General features: G+C 45.3%; 1 protein-coding gene across 5 annotated transcripts in view; it reads right to left on the minus strand.

Moving 5' to 3' along the window:
* The window catches only part of numbl (NUMB like endocytic adaptor protein), a 61,192-nt gene that overhangs the window by 5,662 nt on the left and 34,844 nt on the right, over positions 1 to 20,686 (minus strand). For 4 of the 5 annotated variants that reach the window (XM_066704020.1, XM_066704025.1, XM_066704023.1 and 1 more), the window contains exons 2-8: positions 11,661 to 11,802; positions 8,695 to 8,769; positions 5,856 to 5,930; positions 2,662 to 2,817; positions 2,071 to 2,275; positions 1,043 to 1,315; positions 73 to 252 (exon numbers count right to left, since the gene is read on the minus strand). In XM_066704020.1, coding sequence (XP_066560117.1) covers positions 73 to 252; positions 1,043 to 1,315; positions 2,071 to 2,275; positions 2,662 to 2,817; positions 5,856 to 5,930; positions 8,695 to 8,769; positions 11,661 to 11,802 — 1,106 coding nt within the window. The remainder of the gene's footprint in view (positions 1 to 72; positions 253 to 1,042; positions 1,316 to 2,070; positions 2,276 to 2,661; positions 2,818 to 5,855; positions 5,931 to 8,694; positions 8,770 to 11,660; positions 11,803 to 20,686) is intronic. The other variant, XM_066704022.1, reaches the window with a different exon arrangement.

The following is a 20,686-nucleotide window of genomic DNA, read 5'->3' on the forward strand; positions in this document are numbered from 1 at the left end:
ATCACCCAGGAGGCACCGGGGGGCAAACCTCCACCAGCACCTCCTCTGCCCCTGCCTGATGCTCTGCCTCACCTTGTGGGGGTGCAGGAGGGGGAGGCAGGGTGGGGGGTGCCATGGAGGCTGGGATGCCGTTGGAGGTGGCCGTGGAAAAGGGGTCCTCAGAGGGCTTGGTAAAGGAGGTGTTGATCTGGCAGCATAGGGCGTTGATGCTGTCCGCCTCGCCGGGCATCGCCGAAGTGTCCATCTCGGGCACTGGGTGGACAAGAGAAAACACGGGTCAGATTTTCACTTTCTGCACAGCTCTCACACCTCTGTAACTGCTGCTCCTATTTCTTTGAATTATTCTGGGACATAAAGTACAGAAAGGCTACAAATGAGAGGAGACCACATATTTTCAAGGTTCAGCACCAGAAAGAGAATTAGAACTAAATTTGCAAAATTGTGGCTACACTAAGTACTTTCCAATTCTTTCTTTTAGAGTTAATGGCTCCAGTTAGAGAGGATGCTGTGCTGCACTGGGCTGTGAGAGCGCCGCAATTCATTCTGGCAGCAGTGTTCGAGTCACACAGCTGATCTGAGGGCCTGCTCAATACAGCCATTGTGTGTGTGGCAGGTTTAGGAGTTCAGACGGAGTTGCCTGAATAAAAAAAAACCTTTGATGGCACTGCTGTTGGACTCAGCCAGTCAGGCGAGGGCAGGGTCATTTTGTACAGCACCTTTCTCCACAGATGGCCCCGCCCTCATCTTAGTGTTCAACACACCAATGGCATACACCCCCATACCCAGCTACACGATAGATTCTGCAGAAGGAGGTTTAGAACCGATTGATGCTGGGTTAACAAAATGCAGTGCATTTAAATCACTGCTCTCTGGATGGGGGTCAAGAGAGAGAGAGGAGCCAGGCTGTCCAGAAATATTACAAACAGGCCATTAAGTAGTTTTGCATTAGAATTTGTTTCCCGAACTGTTAGCATGTGCCTGGGTGGGGTGTGGTGTGCCAGGGTGTGGCACAGCGGGTATTGGCAGCAGCTGGGAGGCTCACCAGGGTTTTTGGCCTGGAAGTCCGTCTTGCGCTGCAGGGTGGAGGGCAGGTCGTTGAGCCGCAGGGACAGCTGTCTCTTGAAGGGGGAGTTCTTCTGGCTCAGGGCAGGGAAGCCCCGGAAGGAGCCCTGGCGCACCAGCTGCTCGATGGGCGCATGGCGGCGGGGGATGGCATGCTGGCCCCCTGGCTCTGCCTTGTCCACAGGGGAGGCGGCGCCCTCAGGGGGGGAGGCGGCGCCAGGGGGAATGGCGGGGATGGCCACGGGAGTCTCTGCTGGGAGAGAGACGGGACATGGCAGCGTGAAAACCAGACAGACAGACAGACAGACAGACACACACACACACACACACACACACACACTTCAGTGGTGTGGAAGTCCACACTTTAAACAGGGCGCTGCCTTGACGCAGTTCAGGACTGAATTATGTCTGATTAGGTAATTGTACTAGGATGTATGCTTATTGTGTTTTGTACTGATTAGAATGCTTTGACATGTTTCTTGTGTAAACTATAAGTCACCTTAGATCATTTGCAAGGTCATCTGCTAATAAATAACTGGAATAACTGGTTTCCTGTAGGCTGAATCAGTGTTCTTAAAACTCTGAAAAGGTATCACTGAGGAATAAGAGTAGTTTAATAAACAATATCTATTAAACTAGATATACAAAATAGCGTGTCAATGCTTTCAAATACAACCGTGTGTCCATACATACAGTCTTCTTGGCTTCTTTTGTACCTACGAGAGCTAAATGGGGCGGGATATTCGGCTGTATTCATGCACCTCATTCACTGCAGTTCCTGTGTCATGCATTTTGCTCAATAAACCATTCACTTATTTAATGAGCAATGGATATAAGCGTTGGCCAAGTAATGATAATGTTTGGGCTAACTTGTACCTACCATCGGGAATGGGATTCGGTGTCGACTTGAATCAAATTATCATAAAATGACAACACAGAAATATTTTAAATAAATCAATTGAAATCTCTGTGATGCAGTTGCTCATCCGGGCAGGCAGGGGGCAGTACCTTTCTTCTTCTCCTGCAGCTGTTTCATGACATTCTCGCGGTCGGCCTGCTGGCTGGCGGAGGTAACCCTGAAGGAGCCCTCGCGCACGAAGGAGGTGCGGCTGGCGTCAAAGGAGGCTGTGACCCCACACTCCTTCTCCCGCCGCTGCTTCCTCTCCAGGCAGGCGGCAAACGCACAGCCCACCGCGTGGCTCAGGCGCTCCCCCTGGAGGACACGGTGCACACAGCGTCAGCACAGGAACTGCACAATAGTGCACGCCCCACACACTGTCCTCAAACTGTCCACACACACGTCCCCCCACACTGTTTTCCCCACTGTTCCTCACACAGTCACCTACACACTCAAAGCAATATGATGCTGCTTCCACCCAACCACATATAAAGATCAGAGCAAGAGTAATTTCGAACACCACATGTTGCGTACTACACTTCTTCAGCACATTCGCTAAACTGGATTTGTATTGCATTGTCTTCTGCTACACTGTATCGGCTTTCGTATTACGGCAAGCCAACAAACTAACCAAACGGAAGAACACTGGGAGCACTACTGACACCGATAACCGAGGAGTGGCTGGCCGGCGCCACACTCACCGAATCCTTGAGGGCCATGAAGCAGTGGCAGATCCAGCGGCGGGTGGTGCCGTCGCGGCAGATGTAGGAGAAGGCCTTGTCGTAGTTGCGGTCGGGCGCGCAGAAGGACACCTTCTCGATGGTTTGGTCCACGATCAGGTCCTGTAGCGAGACAACCTGCGGTCAACCGATTGAATGGGGTTTTAATAAAGAGACTTGGATACGCAGCAACAGACAACTCTAGCAGCCACTCGAGAAATAACAGCAAGGACCTGTATTTTTACAACCAAGGAGATGCAGCCAATGACAACACCACAGGGCCTGGGCTGCAGCCGAGACAGTGTAAGGTCTGGGGGAAAGGAAACCAGGCCTGACTGCTGTACTGGGATGGGATTCTGTCTGGAAGGAGTGTCTTACTGTTTTGGCTAAAGCCCCCACTTGATGATTGTTTTTTCAGTTTTGTTCTGAGTGGCTCCTACAGTAAAAGCCCGCCTCCCACCCTCCACCCATCACACTGCAGAAAAAATGGGTCTTGAACTCTTGGCAGTGCCACAGTGTTTTCTGGCTTTTGTTGCACAGAAGCTCTTGAGTTACATAACTGGTTTGACTGCCTGGTAAACTTGAGAAGTGCAAATCATGTCGGCTAAGTGGGGAATGGATTATAGGAGCCTGGGCCTTCGGAGGCGACTGCACCTTTTAGGCCATTAAACTGTAAGAGCCCTATAAAAAACAACGACAAACTTGCGAGAAAGAAAAACATAAGAGGTTAGAGTAATTATATTATGTAAATATTTGAGACCTCCTAATAAAGTGAACAAGATGACATTGTGGCCCTCCAGGAGCTGTGACTTGAGCCTCAAGTATAAAGAAAGTACGTTTGATCTGTCCCCTGCTGTACAGAATGCAGGTGTGAGTCCAGCACTGTGCCACTCTCTGACAGTAGCCAGGAGACACATGTGGCACCAAGGGGCTGGGTACTGTCAACAGGATCGGACAGGTGGGCAGGCAGCTGGAACACTGAGGGGCGGCCACGGGGTAGGTGCCTGTTAGACAGTGTGGGGTGCCTGTCTTCAGCTGGGGGCAATTAGCCACTTCCAGCCACTTCAGCACTACTTAGTGGATTCACTGTGCTGACAATCAGGGTTCATCAAAATCTCAGCAGCATGTTGCAGCATATTTCTGTCTGTTCAGAGCTAATCTGCTGCGGCATATTTATACTGGCAAAGCAGCAGCAAAGCGCAAGTCGTAACCTATTGACCTCCATCACCTTTTAATGAAGCGGAGGAGAGAATGAAAGTACCACGATCTGGAACTAAAAATGGAATACATTAAACTCTGCAAGAGACGAGATGTATATATATACAAATGATCTCATCAGCATCATCTTTAGTCTTTATTGAGCCACTTAATCCATTACAGGACTCCCTGAAACTCCATATCTCTCTGCCTTTGGCTATTCTCATGCAAATGGCCCCTCCCTAAATACACCTCTGTACATACTGTATACATGTATGTTCTGATTGTAACTGTAATTCTGTCAGAGAAATAGACACTTTGCACAACAATTATAGATCAATTCAGCAATTTTGTGCAGTAAAATACCATGACCTTTATTGCGACTGTCAGGAAAAAAGAGCATCAGATTGGAGCATAATGTCATTACATCTGTGGCTGCAGGAAGTGCCAGATAAATACACACTTGATCCAGGACGCATGGTGTATATTGAGCTGCCACTAAAAAATTCCCAGTGGGGTTTTTCCAAATGAAAAATGAAAAAGTGCAGGGATTTTACTCTAATCCTTTGTAACAAGGTTACATAAGAATTCCAAAACCAGGGGGTCAGCCAGACAAGATTGGCGTGGGAGGCAGTCTGAGATCTGTCCGGCGATGACTCTGTATGGGGGAGAAGTGCCCCCTCTCACCCTACTCCCAGTGATGCTGGAGAAAGGAGAAAGAACACTGCTTTCATTAATGGCCAATTAGCTGATTATGAAGTCGTTGGGACGTGGGAGGGGCGGTGCGACTACAATGTGGCGAGCCGACCGCAGGGACCAGAGTGGAGCTACAGAGCGGGAGTGAAGGGACAGCCATCTTCAACTTCACTCACCCTATTAAAGAGGCCGGCAGGCTCAGACCCTCCAGATAGCACAGAGGGATTGATACGGAGGGGAGGGCTGGGGGTCTGGTTGCTAGTAATAGGGGGGGTGGGGGACAGCACACAAAAAGACTGCTTGTGTCTGAAAAGAAACTCTAATAATTGCCTCATTATGTCAGCCTGGCAGGAGGCCCCTGGGCTTCGCTGAATAGGCCGTTAAGCTAGTGTACTTTCTTTTTCCATTGTCAGCAATGAAGATTCAGCACTCCTGGCTCGCCTGGGCAAAAGGCCCCAGTCTGGGACAAAAGGAGTGGGCAGGGGGTCATTGTCTGGGGAAGGGAAGTGTGGAGAAGGGGGCAGAAACTGTGCCGGGCACTGTCTGGGCCGGGGGGCTGACTAATGCTGAGTAAGGAGTGAGGTGGGGGGGGTGCTTCGGGCCCTCGCTGTCTGCTTCCGTTCCAGATTACAAAGCAAACGAACAACTACCAGTACCAGCCAGTACCACCTGAACCCATTCTACAATCCACTGTGGTGGAGTGGGGGTGGTGGGAGGTGGGAGGTGGGAGGTGACTCCTCAGGTACAGAGGGAAAAATAGCACACTATTTTGGGATACCTGTTGTGGAACTGGACCCTTAGATGGCATTGTGTGTCTAAGTAGGGGCATAATTGGGGAAATTAGCAGCAACTTAATCATTAAAATTATGGGAACTATGCATGTCCTTTACTTTGATCTTCTACACTAAGACTGGGGCAATGTATTTTTAAAATGTATTTATATCTGTGTTTTTATTAGTGATGTATAGTATCCCCCCAAGAAGCTGATACACGGAGAAACTGAAAAAACAATCAAATTGTTTAATTGCAGAAATTATTTTTAAAAAGCTGATGAATTTACCAGCCCGTAAACATTTGTGGTGGGCAGGGGATCAGGTTCAATCACAGGGCAAGACTGAGAGACACACTGGAGAAGACTCAACTTCCATGGCTTAAAATCGTTACAAAGAAATCCAGACAGACACAGATTGCCCAGTCCTGAGTGGGCAGCACTAGGATCTGATGAGTAAGTGCTATGCCAGGGGTTTAATAGCTGTCCTTTCATGAGCCGGGCAGGACCTCACCTTGGTTTTGTCGTCCACCACTCTCAGGCCGTCTGCCGACACCCACAGCACCGCCTTAACAGACTTCTTCCCGCTCTGAAACGGAAGCAAACCACAGATTTAAAAAGTGCACACTACCTGTGTCTAAATCACCGATAATTGAGCCGGATCTGACTCCAAAGGACTTCGCACCGATGTACCTGCTGCTGTATTTTCTAATTTCACTTGAACTGCCACACAATTGCAACTTAGTTTAATCACTACACTGTATTTTGAGTTTGCTCTCAGTTCATTTTTCTTTACTGAGGTCCAAAACTGTATTTTGTATTTTCTTGCTCTTCATTTTGGCAACCCTGTGAAGGGTGCTTAACCAAATAAAAATTGAACTAAATTAAATTACTGTATCGGTAGTCTTGAAATGTACATACATCACCCTAAAGGCTTTTGCTAGGAAGTAAATATTACTACTTCTACTATTAATAATTCTAATAACAACATGAAAGCATTTCAAATCACAGTGGAGCAATAAAAGTAAATTTGATCTGCCTTAAGGTGCAATAAGGCCTGGCCACTTTGCCCAGAAACAATAAAGCGACTCTTACAAAAATCAGCCGCTATCAGACAGCTGGTGTGTTAGTGATCATATTTACAGGTGCTTGGTGAAACCCTTGCTGATTAGGCCTCTCCCGCAAGCCTTGGCAGTGCATTCCAGCGTCTCAGACCCCAGCAACGCCGAAGACAAGCCAATGTCCCTGAGAGCTAGAAGAGATTGCAGTGTGGATGGCATCTGTTCTGTGCAGGCTGTGAGTAGGAGTCGTGGAGCTGCAACAGATCCTTAAGGGAAAGTGGAGACTGTCCAAATAGCGCCTTTTGAGATGGGGGTATTGTTAGAACAAGGCGAGCTCATCAGCGGTAGGTTTGCATGACCTGCTTTTTCTCCCTGCTGCCGTTCCTGTGATTTTGCCTGTGTGTGAAACAGGCATGAGAGTATATGGCTCGGTCTAGACTGTGTGTCATGTACTGTCCTAGGGAGAGAGCTGTGAAGCAACATGGAGCGTGCCAGATATAGGCAGGATTAGGAACTTGTTGATAGTCCAGATACTCCCATTCCTAAAAAAAACAAAAAACAGACAAGCTGCATGTTTCTTGAAGCACAGGTGCTTGTTAATTGAATTCTAGGGGAACAAGGTTTTCCTTCAGTCGATTTTGTGGGTTTCTTAACCAAGTATACAGCTGGGCCACTGAAGGTCTCCAGAACGAAAGAAAAGGGAAACTTTTTTTTTTTTGAAGAATCTGATCGTAAATAAGGACTTTGTTTGCTAAGAACACAAGTGGAGGTCTCTACCATTTCCCCCCGAGGCAGACTCAACAGATGTCTACATTCTGGAGAAGAACTGAAGTTCACTAAACTGAACTGTAAACTCTATTCTCCGCAGTCTGCAGAAGGAGGACATATTGCAGACTGCCATGGAACAGCCTGGGTGGGTGCCTGTGAATATAAGTAAGTAACTGGGCCTGTCTGCCTCACATTCAAATGAAATGGAAAGGACTGTAAAAAATAATTTAATTGAGTAAGAAACTCGGCACAGTCCCGAGTGTATATTTAGCTGGTCTTTCCTCATCTTTCCCCCTGACTCCTGTAGGGCACCTGCAGTTTCATCAGTGAGAGCTGCATCTGTCCTACCCACAATGCTCTAGCTCTTCGGTTCATGCTATGTGACTTGCTAATTCATTGATAATGTCAAAGACAGTACATGACCTGACTGTGCACGGTTTTCCAGGCTGCGTCTATGTGTTGGACCTGGCATGGTGATTAACTGAGGGCAATTTCAGAGAATTAAAAAAAAGAAGGGAAAATATTAAAAAACGGGTCGGATTCCTATTGTCAAATTGTGAAAAACATTTCCAGCAGGCCAACTGAATAACAGCTGGAGTTTTTCCGCTGTAGGATTTTAGGGAAGGGGGGGGTTGTATATTAAGTTTGAAAATGAAAAAAACACGAAAGGGATCCCTCTCTGAGCTGGTATTGAGAGGGGCGGGCGGAGGGCTGCAGGAAATGATTTCGCCAAGCGCGACGAACCGATAAAACGGCATTTGCATAATCCCGGGGAGGAAAGGAGAGCCGAGAGTGCCTCCCCCTCGGTGCACCACTCCGATAAGAGATCAGAGAGACGCAGAGACACCGGGGGCAGTGGGGAGGCTTTGCACTGAGGCCACACCGCCACAAACCAAACGCAATTAAAATGAAAACGAGGAAAAAAAAACTCCAGTGTCTCTCCCACGGGCTTGATGTGCCTTCATTCAAAATGGATTAATACAAATGTAGAGATTTCAACTTCAAAATAAGAGTGGATTGAGAAAGGGTGATTTTTAAATGAGATTCTTCAGTCTGTGGGTGAGTGAAGGAGACTGAAGCTCAATTCTGGAGATCTCTGCCTCTCTGTCCCCACTGTGTGTCCTGGGTCTATGTGTCTGTGCAAGACAAGACCAAAATGTAGAAGTAATATGCTAATGATACATATTTTAAAGTAAAGTAAGAGTTTTGTGGGAAAACATTTGATTATTACTCCCACTATTAAAAGAATCAGACATAGTATTGTAATATGTTCTGATCCTGAGTAGATGTCTTAATACAGCGGTTAAAAGTTAAAAATGAGTTGCTTCTCCTCTTTATGCGTGCTAATGATTATGATTCTTGAAGTCTGATGTGTGCTGATCAAGCTCTACCGTGTGTGTGTGTCGTAAGAGCTGTTCCCTGCTCCAGCTGTGTTGCAGAGTTTCCATAGCCGAGCTGTTTGGCTAACTGCAGGAGGAAACGCCAATATATGTCACAAAGAGAGAAAGAGACAACTCTACTCACAACTTTGAGTTTCTTCACAGCCTCTTCACAGACATGCATGCCTCTGGACTCGTCCACTTCCACATGGCCCAAGTACTGTAAACACAAAAACAGAGAGCGATGGAGCTTTAACACTGACATAGGTCGGATACTCTCCATTCAACCAATAATCAATCATTATTATCGATAGATCCCCCTCCCCAAACAAAAACAAAAAACAAAAAACAGTGGGGTGGTCTATAAAGACAACCGAAACCTAATTATAAAATCAGTTTGCACATGCATTAGCTTGCTGCCAGTACTGAAGAGACGTGCATGATAAAACAGATTTTTTTTTTTCTACAGTTTTTCTACAGAACATTCTACAGTTCATTTTTGTAGTTTGTTTCCACCATGATGTTTATTTAAGGGTTTTTGGAATAGTGTGTAATCAGTAAGCCACGTGGTGGTCAGTTTACAGATTTCACCACAGTGCATGCGTACTGTGTTGTAGGTTTTTGATGACGCAGCAAAATAAAACAAGGTGGTTTGCAGCTGAGTTTTTACGATGTCCATTATAAGGAAAAATACAGTGGGGTTACAAAGTGCCTGAAAACAACCCAAATGCAATAGACAACACACGATTGAAAACGGAGTCAAGTAGAGAACTAAATACACCGAAACCACTTCAGCACTGGAGCAAAAAGATTTCAGAATGATGAAACTGTAACTACCCAATATAAATAAGCTTATATTATTTTCTAATATCTTAATACCTAGAGGAGCATGTCTTTGTTTAGAAAATGTGAAACAAATACATAAAAAAAACATGCATGCTTCTGTGCTGAAGCTATAAAAGACATTATTGTAAATAATTTCATCAAAGGAGGGTCTGAAATATTTATAGCAGGCAGGTTAACTGCAGCAGTACCTGTTTAAAAATGTCACAATTTCCCTGTTAACTCCTAAATCACATGGCTTTTTAAAATGTAAGGGCTAGTTACAGGAATGCAGTGAAAATAAGCACTTGACCCCTGTATATCACTCGGCCTGAGAAGCCCCATTTGCGATCACAGATGTCTCCTAGTGCCTGAGTGTGGAGGAGGCATTTTAGATTGGTATTGAAAGCACTGCCGCTGACCGAAATTACAGTGCACTACCGAAGCCCGCGAGATGGTGGGTAAGCAATGGGATCAATACCTTGCTTCTTTAAAGTGCAATTGTTTTCAGTCTGAAGCCCAGTATTTTCTAGAATGTAATCTTGACTAGCTTAGTGTTTTTTGGGTAAGGTAAAATACTTCTTGATCATTTTTGCATGTTCTTTTTTCACTGTACTTTAAAAATATTAGATTATTATCCTTTGCTTCCTACATCATTTACATTTTTGGAGAGAAGTCATTTGTTGACGAGAAGAAAAATTATGGGGCTTGTTAACAATATAGACTATACAGGCAGGCGTGCCAATTGGAAGCACAGTTCAATATTGTTCTGGTAAACAAGTGCGATGGCAACTGGAATGATAGGCGGGTTCAATTACACCGAGACGAAGCACAGCTGGGAGTGTAACGGCAGGTTCTTCAGTGGCGCTCAGAGAGGAGAGCATGCGAGAGATCGGGGCTGTCAGGGAGCTTTACTGTGTGACGCAAGACATTGGGGGCAAGGAGGAAATTCAAACACACAGCGTACAGAATTGATCTCGTTGTCAGTGTGTGACAACAGCCAGCCTGGGAAATCAACCAGACACCTTGGGATTATCCTGGACACAGTCTTGAGTTTTTCAGTTCACTAAAACAAGTGGAGAAGTATAATACTACATATTCAAGTATCCCCACTATGTGCTCTTTAAGTAGCTTTAAAGTATTAATAATAATGATGATGATGATGATGATTTCATAGCAGATGCCGTTATGGTTTTCATAAGAAACGTTTTCAAAGCATTAAAGTGCAGTAAATACAATAAGCACACATCCTAGTACAAATTAGCTAATAAGTGCAAACATAATCGAGTTCTGTCCCTGGTAAGGGGTGGGGTAGGCATTGGAGAATCTTCAGTACAATAATTGTCAAAATAGGGACCAGGAGCATATTTAAATAAGAAAGTGCATAAGAACAAGATATGTTTATATATATAGGTAGAGCAAGAGAGGTAAAGGTAAATAAAGAGGTACAAACTAGGGTCATGCACACCCTGCCTGTCCATTGAAGGGTTAACAAACCCACTATGGTCTGGTCTGCCCTGATGGCAGGAGGAAGGCTGTGTTTATTGCCACAGGACAGAGAGAGAGAGAGGGAAAGACTGGATCATGACAGGACTATAACTCTCAAAGAGAAATAAAGACAACCACACTGAGAAGCACTGTGACCTTGGCTGCAGAGATACAGCAGCACACTGACTTACTGGGAATGGAGTTGTTGCTGGAAAAGTGTTTATTATTGTATACACAAAAAGCATGTTTTCTTACTGTGGCACTTTGTTTTTATATCCTGTGTCACTGGTACATGTTTTCAAACGCTGGTGCTTAGTGCAGAAAGATCTATGGCTTAGTTTTGATAATGTGGTGCAGTTTGCGCAGCCAGGCCAGGTGTGGCTGGTGTTAGGTAGGCCTGGGCTCCCTCAGTGAGTCCTGTGACTTTAGCAGCTGGAGAGCCTGTTGGGCTACCAGCGAGATGTAATCAGTCCCCCCTGTCTTGGCTCTGCTGTGGGCACCGCTGATTTGGCAAAGGCCCGAGTGTGGCTGTGTGTATCTTACCTCCATCTTTCCTCTGCTAGATCAAGGTTTTGGAGTTGATGCACAGAAAATAAATCTTAAATCAGACCGTGCTTGGCGATTTGGGCCCTGGGTGCCTCCCTGTGTGGATTTGCCTGTTCTCCCCATGGCCACATTGGGTTTTCCTGCCTTGTCCCAAAGACATGCTAATGCTGCTTAGGTTGATTGGGTATTCTACGGTTTTGGAAGGAGCACGGTGAAAGCATGACTGCACGTGCACAGCAGCTTGGCATCTCTTACCCGCACAGGGAAATTGCATTTGCCCTTGCGCACGGCCTCCTCATCTGCCTGCCACTGGTGTGGTCGGCTGGCCTCGGGGACATAGGAGGGCTTCTTTCTGCGCAGGCTTTGTCGCAGCTTGTTCATTTCGGGATCCCTGTCACTGAAGAAAGAGAAGAGATCAGACACTCAGCTCAGAGATGCATACTGTTTGTGTTAACTTTTGCCTGCTCCGTTCCCCCTTTCTACTCGGCACTCCCACTCCGATCAACTTGGGGGAGCACACCCTGATGACACACAGTGGGCGGAGTTGCAGGTTCGTTTCCCAGCCACGGCGCCGCATCTGCCCAGCCCCTCGAGGGCCTGTGAACCCACAGCGCACACCCTGTGTGACATCATTGGGGCAGTACATTCTACACAACCTTTCCTGAGGATTGCACCACCCAATATTCCCCCCCTTCTCTTTGTATTTCAACAGTCCCCATACATATCCCTGACCTTTAGGAATAAGGACCCCAAACCTGACCCCCCCATACTACAACAGCACCTGCCTCAGGCCCTGCATCACACACACATTCAAACTGCCAGGCACTGGTGTGTGTGTGGTTGGTGCCGTTTTACATAATACATATTAATCTCTCTGGCTAGTGTTTTAACAGAGCAAAGGATCATCTGCTTCAGATGCCTTACCCAAAGCAACAAAACAAAAATAAATTGTACGTCTACAATTCTACTACTTCTAGTAATTCTACTACTCCTACCACTGCACCCAAGCACCACACAGTTTGAGCATGCACACAAACAGTTTTCACATTCTTCCCGCTCCCGTACAGCAGAGTCCCGCAGTTGCAGCGGACTGTGATTCCTGGCAGCTGGTGGTGCCAGGGGATGCTGACTGGCACCTGTGTGTGGGCACAATGCCCGACATGTCAGGACAATCCCAGTGTGGCCATGGGCAGCAAGAAAACAACATCAGCTGGGTGTGGATTCTGTTCTGTTCCCTTTGCCCCCCCCCCTGCTTATGTTGATCTAATGAACGAATTATGAGGTCATCTGATGTAATAATTGAGCTCTAGCCAGACAGACTGCAGTAGGAGAGAGAGAGAGAGAGATGGAACAGCAAGAAACCAGGCAAACTGAAAAGAAAGCTAACATTCTCCCCAGCACACCAGTCTTGTCTAATCTTTACTGTCATACTCGTGTCAAATCTTAGTGGATGTGATCTAATTCTGAAAAACCTTGGTCAGATTTGAATTGTTACAGTGTCACACAATCTGCAACGCACCAGGCAAGGCTGCACAACTGCACTGTTGAACACTCAGTAATAACTATAAGAAATCCCCTGTTATTGCCCTGCCTGATCACTTTTAATATCTCACTAGCTGCCCTACATCATAATATTGCTGAGGTTACATATTGATTCCCTATTGAAAGTGCATCTGCTTTAACAAATCGTGCAATGCTTCTACACTCTAAGACTATAATACCTCCCAAAAGTTGTCCCAACAGCTCCCAAAGTGCTCTGAGTGACGCTGTGCTCCTCCACTCCGCACACACAGGCCCACTGTGCATTACTTCATAGGGCAACAGAATACAGCTGGAATCTGGACCACAGTACAGAAAGCCCCCCCCACCACCTCGCCTGCCTTCATACATTCCCCAAATAGACCCCCCTCCCCCTACACCAAGCCACCCCCCTCCCCCCTCCCTGAGTTTCCCTCTTTCCATTCTCCTCAAAAAAATGTGCTTCTCCAAATATTTTTGTTTAAAAACATCTGGAATACATTGAACGCGGCAAGAACAGGGGAGGGGTGGGGTGGGTTGGGGGGTTGAGGGGGTGGGTAGGTCTGCTTTAAAAAAGAATAAGAAAAAACATCTGCAGTGTCTGCCTAGTTTCCTACCAGGCCCGTTTCTCTTCCCTGTGGTAGACATCAGCTTCCATCAGGACTGCGCACGCCATAGCTGGAGAAACACTGACATAAGGAAATGCCAGAAAAAAACTCCCCTTCTCACACTGCACCGCAACCCCTTACCACCCCTCTCTCTGCTTTATCACCAATGTATGACCTGTTATCACCAGCACTGCGCTCCTTCAAAACTGCCCAGACCCCTACTTCTGTATCCTTGCCACACATGCGTTTCAGCTGGTCCTTCATGGTGTTACATTTTCCTCCTCTGTACGCTGTATTGCACTTTTGTTGAAACACAATGTTAACCTCTGCACTATGTACGTTTCCCAACGGCTCAAAACTTTGCGTTGCCATGCAGTGGAAGCACACTGACTTCTGTGTAGGAATGGCTGGGTTGGAATTCCAGAAATCAAATGGCAACTAGAAACTTGCCAGTGTAACACTTTACAGACTGTGCTGGCTATGCTATTGACGTCAGCAGCTGGCATCAACACCCAAGACTGCAAACTCCGTTACGAAGTGAACTTGCCCAAAAATAACAATCCGGTTGACAACATTTTCGAAAAGGAACATTTCTAACACGCAGCGAATTCTCTTTACTATTCCAGGCTTTAAAGTGAGCTTCCACTAGAGGAAGTGTGATTTCTGCAGTGCATGTGTTCTACTATGTGGAAAAGAAATCTAGCTCCCATTGCTTAATAGTAGGAAGTATAAGTCACAATCTCCTTGAAGAAAAGCATGTATTAAAATTAAACTGCCACACAATGAATGTAACTAGTCTCCTGATCAGCATACTCTCCAGTAATGTGCAAAGAGGAATGACACTTTACAGCCCCTCACAGTTGCGGAAAATAAATTGGATTGTGTTTGAAATAGCAAATGGTGTTAAAAATACATTTAAAAAAAGAAGTAGTAGTCAGCTTTGTCATAAGATCTATCACAACAAAGTGTGAAATTGCATAATTTAAGTTCCCTTCCCCATAGCTTTTTCTATATTATATATGGCACAAAGATATCACTTTGATTCTTATAGGAAATGTATATTGTACATTTTCAGACTGCAATTAAGGGGAAGGGCATTTTATTTAAATAAAAATACAAAGAAAAATTGGTATTCAGATAACTAGCATGTTTTACTGTGTTAGACAGGGGAAAATGACAATCTGATTAGTAGGCAGGAAGAAAAAAAAAAAAAGGAAAGGATGCTGCCAGGAAGCATGAGGCAAACTAATACATTAAAAACACTGGAACAAATCAGTTTAGGAAAGATAGGAGATTTGTTGTAGTCTTTCAGCACTGATAAGCATAGCTGCCATCAAGAATGTGTAACTGGAAATGATGGTTGTGAATATAAAGGAGAGAGTGTAGCATCTCTCACATACACACAATATCACACATTGACTCAAATACACACACAGAGACAAACACACAGAGACTCAAACACACACACACACACACACACGCTCTCTCTCTCTCTCTCTCTCTCTCACACACACACACACACACACAGCTAGATGAGTTGTGCAGTGTTCCAGTACAGTGTTTGTCACAGTAGGACTGAACTGTGCAACTACATATTCAAAGTCAAAACTGTTTGGTGACAAGTTGCCAAAAGCTTTCAATCCAAGCTTGCACTCACACAGAGACCATTCTGGTTATTTTTCTCCTTTGACTGGAAAAGTAGTTAAAGTCTTAGCAGCAGTCTCAGTAAAGCATTTATTATGAAACAAAAGAGGCAGCTGTAACAGAGGAGAACATTCTCATTTTCACTTATATACCGGGGCACCGTTCCTTTGTTGATCTTCATTAGCATCATGTGATAATTAATACACCTGTCAGAGCAGACCAGAGCTGGTCATATGGAATCAATATTCCCAGGTCTGAGACTGACCTGTGTAATTTAATTGCCGCTACAATCCCATAACATGGTTTTCACCATCATAAGAATAACCATGATATTATGTAGAGAGATCAGATCAAATTTTGCATTACTGTTACAGTGACAAAAGCAGATCTCACTAAACTGATTAAACGCTAATTTATATGATATGGCATGCAAGTTGGACATATGTGCCCCACAATCCAATCTTCCCCCCTTACAACAAATGCGCAGAGCAATAGTTCCTTAACGATAGCGTTCTGCCCCAACCCCTAGACACACACAAACACACACAAACCAGTCTGAGAACTCATTTACAGCCACTGCCTCCTGTCAGTTTAGGGAGTGGACTGTCTCTTTAAAGATAATGCTGTTCCTGGAAGCCTATTGCTGGTGATGCGGTGCTCTGTGAGTCACTCTGCCTTTACTGTAAATCTCCTCCAGCACCAAGTTCAGAGAGGGCAGAGATTTGTGCACGCTCTCTCGTTTGTGTGTGTGTGTGTCAGGGTGCTAGGTTTTGAATAACAGTGTAATATGTGTGCGCTTCTACAGTATATTTAAATGCATGGCTTGGGCATGCTTGTATGCTTTTTGGTAGCGCTTACTAGCATGTGTGGGTGTGTGGAGTCGTCAACCCCTCTCTCTCCCTCTCTCCATCTGCCCTGCCCCCCTCCTTCTGTTTCTCTCTCCATCACTCTCTCACCCTCAGCACTCCTCTCTTACTGTGAACCTCCCTCTCTCACACTCTCTCTGTATTTCTCGCTCAGTTAAGTGCTCCTAGTAACCGAATGTGGTTTTCACTACTGCTTCATAGTGCTCGCTTATTTTTTCCCCCCTCGGATCAGAAATAAGCCCCTAGGTTATCTGCAACAATGAATGATGGAGAGAGAGAGTACAAGCGAGTGAGCATGATGCAAGCAGACAGGAAAAAAAATAAGTTAGGGGTGGGACAGAAAGGTGGAGAGAGAGAGGATGAGAATGAGTGACAAAGATAATGAGGGAGTAAGAGAGAGAGAGAAGAAAGCTTCTACCCTGATTGTGGGGTTGCCAGCTCAGACCCAAACTGGGTATTGGGGTACAGGGTGGGTGGACTTGGAATTGGACAGGACTTGGTAACGTAGGGTTGGTCCTCCTGTCACTGCTCATCAATGGGCTGTGTGTTTGGACCAGAGCTGTAACCCCAAACCAGCTCAGATACAGACACTGGCACAAGATCCTTTCCATGTTAACATCCCAGGCTTTGGACTGCTCTCCCTCAGAAAGTCTTTTACTTTTCTGCTTCAGCCAGGCCTACAATTAGGATTATTTTCCTCTCTCTTGTTTAGTTAAAAGTGCCTTGAGACATTTTCCCATGGATAGAAGCCATAGCTACATAAATATCAGTTGACTGATTGGAACTCTTCTCCCTACACGCCTTAGACGAAACCCACAATCCATGCACTCTCAGAGCACACAGCGTGCAGGATCTCTGTAGCGCCGTGATCATTAAATGCAGGCAATCTGCAAGCCTAATAAGGCAGCTAATAAAGAGTATTAAAGTATTCAGAACAGCCGTGTTTGAATCAAATCGCACAGGCCTGCTGTACATGCAGATTACATCCAACAGGGATATGCTATTAATAACCACATTTATAATGAAACGGTCAATTCGTTGACGAATTACAAGAACAATAACAGGCATGTTGTTTAAAGTGTCTATACAGGCTTCCGGTTCCAATATTACATACCAACATCTTATTAGGATCACAGTTTGCTTTAATCTGCTGCAGAGTTTGTAGCAGCCTTATTGAACTCAATGCTTTCGGTAATAAACATGGATGGCTGTGCATCCAGGCACATTAAAACAAGCAGGAATCCTTAGAAGAAGGTAATGGCATTTAATATTCCCACCAGAAGCCCATATAAGCCATTTAAAGTGTTTAAGACTGAGGGATAATTCACAGGAAGCTTTTATTTGTTCTGTAACAGTGAGTGTGTATGGCTGGGTTACCGCGTGAGAAATAGTTTGAGTCGCAGAGAGAACAGTGGGGCATGTGAATGGTAGCATACTGCACAAGGCACACTGACCAGTTCTTCCATGCAGGGAGTTCAGGTCACAGTGGTGCATCCCTATAAGGGCCAGCCTGTTCAAATGTACAGGTCTCCTAGTCTGCCCTACTACAGCTGCCCAAACACAGGCTGGAACGCAACCGCTAAAGTGGGCCGAACCTATCGTTTAGGGCACTGTGAATCAGTTCTAACTCTCTCCTTCACAAACTCAGGTTTACAGCTTTCTGGTGAGGGTTTAATTGCCCTACAAGACTCAATTCTAACCGAAGCTTTGTGAGAAGAGACTCAACAAATCCTAGTCAAAGTCAAGAAACTGAGGGGGTCTAGTGTAGAGATAAATAAAAAATAATAAAAAATACAAAAAGCAGAAGAATGCAGGGTATGACCATAAGAAACTAGGTATGTAATTTCAACAACTCCAAAAATAATGAGATAAGATTTAAAAACAAGTTATTGACATTCATGTTTTATTATATGACATTTATATAGTTTGGTATATTATACATGTGGTAGCGTGATGTTTGGGGCGGCAAGTGTGTACACAGAGCTGGGAACACATTGACCTAGTTCCTCTCACACAAACACCCTCTCCTGCAGGCCTGACCTGCCGCTGCTAAAGTGCAGATAGTGCTCACCCAGGACGCGCCGAATATGGAGAAAAACTAAAATAATAATTAGTCGCTGGGATCTATCATGGCCACGTTGTGTATCCAGGCTACTGGCCAACAGTTGACGCAATCAATGATTTACAGTAGGGTCTGTTTATATGTCACCCATTCTGACATCTTGGTTTCCCCCGCCCCCAAAACAAAACTCTCTACATTATAGAGATGCATATTGATAATGAGCACAAAGCAACCCAGGACTTTGGGATAAAGTTCAGCAGAGTGAAGCTGTTCTACCATACATCCCTTCCGCCACTAACAGTACTTGTAATATTAGTCCTTTTAATCCCTGTTAGATAGCACTTCACAGATTTTTATTATGCTTCTTGCATTTTTTATTGTTTTCCTCCTGCTCCCTTTCCCGTAGCCCTTGACTGTGACCCTACAGCTTGACAGCACTTAGCTTTTACTGTCCAGGATGTATGACCTCACTTACTGTACTTGCCTGTGTAAATTGGAAGATGTAAAATGTATTATATTTTGAATTGCTATGTTTTATGTAATTTGAATTTGTAATGTTTGATGCCTTTACTTAACTGTATTTTTGCAATTTGTTTTGCACTTATGTTGTAAGTCGCCCTGGATAAGGGCATCTGCCAAGAAATAATAACAGGTCTTTACAGCGGTCTGATACTTTGTTTCGGCTGGTTTAGGTAAAGGGTACTGTTGGTACATACTGTATAATTTCAGTACATGTACCAAAACAATAAGGCACCCTGTCACAAAGCAGGGGGGAGTGGAATATAGTGATTTTATGGAGAATGACATTGCAAACATTTCAGTGGCCTGCCCAATAGGAACACCTGTTGGATCATCTGGAAGACAGTAGAGGCAGACGTTGCATGCTGGTATAGTATGCACGCCTGTGGACTCCAAAGCAGAGGTCCATTCTTGGCCAGTTGCGTGGAGGGGGGAGGTGGGGATATGAGATGGACTACTAAACCATTTCAGCACTGATTCCCCCCGCCGCCACCGAAACCACCGCAACCACCACCACCACCCCCACCCCCAGATGTCTCTGGAGTTTGACAAGCAGAGCAGGATCATTATTCTTGACTTCTGAGACAGGTAGGCCAAGTCTCAGCAGAGCAGTTGGAGCAAGCAGAGAAGACATGAACTCTGTAGCTTCTGATGGGCTTAGACAGCTGGAATAAATGTGGCCTTGTTTTCTCCAGTTGTGTGTATGAGTGTGAGGGAGAAGGGGGGCTGGCTGGTAAGTGATGCTAACCGTTTCTAACAGGCTATGACTCATTTCTCCTATACAGCAGTGTCTGCAGCCCAGCACCTGAACCTTGACACGCTACAGCTCTCAGGCAGAGATCAGCGCAGTCAAACCTGCGGGGCCTGAGGCAGCTTTCTATTTCACATTATCATTTTCCCCTCCAATTAGAATCTCTGGTGTCGCATCTGTGATTTCCATCCATGCAGCGAAACACAGGTCTGTGGATTCACACAAGCTGGCCAAGCCATGCACTGATATATGTACTGTGAGCCCTTGCAGTCTATCTAACAAACCAATCATGGATTCAATGCAGGTGGAACAGCAAAACAGTTTGAAGTTGCCATCACCTGCACAGCTACAGGAGTCGTTTTTTTAAGAGATTTGGCACATCTATTTCTACCTACCTAGCCTTGGTAGATCTCTTGTTGGATGTATGCCACCTGCTAGAAAATCTCCAACAAAAGTGAGGCAACTTTGTGGAATTCATTTCAACCCTGCCCTTTCATTCACACACACACCTCACATCTCGTTATTTACTTAGTCCTCAACAAAGTAGATTAAGAGGGGGACCTAAGTCAAGTGCTCAACATTCTGAAAAGTACAGACAACCCACAGGCCCTCTTCAGGCTTGGCTTTGAAAAAGGCCGGGAGGAAAATGAAAGGAAATACAACCCAGGACTGTAAAAACAAGAGGCTTTTCCTGTGTTTTTTGTTGCTCAACCAGCCAGCTCCAGGGTGTGTTGTTATAAAGATGACTGCGTGGCTCAGACACTCATCCTTCCAACCTGTGCTAATGAATCCCAAGATCAATAACCATGAATAACCATCTAATAGCATTGTGTTACACAACCCAACTGGCAGCTGAGATTCCTGTTCAGACGGTCAACCACCCAACAGTGGGTTTGTGTAGCGAACATTCCGATGTCAGGGTGTATTCTTTTAATTCACATGCATTGCCTGCATAATAGGAGTCCAGCTGAGCCACTATCTCATAGTAAAAGGCTGCCTTCTGAGAAGTATGATAACCCAAACAGAGGACACCGATATTTAAAGCATAGCCATAGTCTTGGGTGTTAGGATGTTAATACTGCACTTGAGCCTCTTATGCAAAGGGAGGTATTTTTGTGAAGTGAACTTTACTGCAGATGCACACTCATTCCGCTTGTCAAAATACACAGTCTGACCGCTAGAAGTTACGTACACATGGGAAGGATCTGATTATGTAACGTTTAGCAGCAGCAAAACATAATGCTGTTACTGCTCATTGGAGGACTGCAGTGAAGGCACAGACACATCTTAAGGTTTGTTCAATGGCCAAGACC

This window comes from Amia ocellicauda, chromosome 5 (assembly GCF_036373705.1).
Source record: "Amia ocellicauda isolate fAmiCal2 chromosome 5, fAmiCal2.hap1, whole genome shotgun sequence".
NCBI lineage: Eukaryota > Metazoa > Chordata > Actinopteri > Amiiformes > Amiidae > Amia > Amia ocellicauda.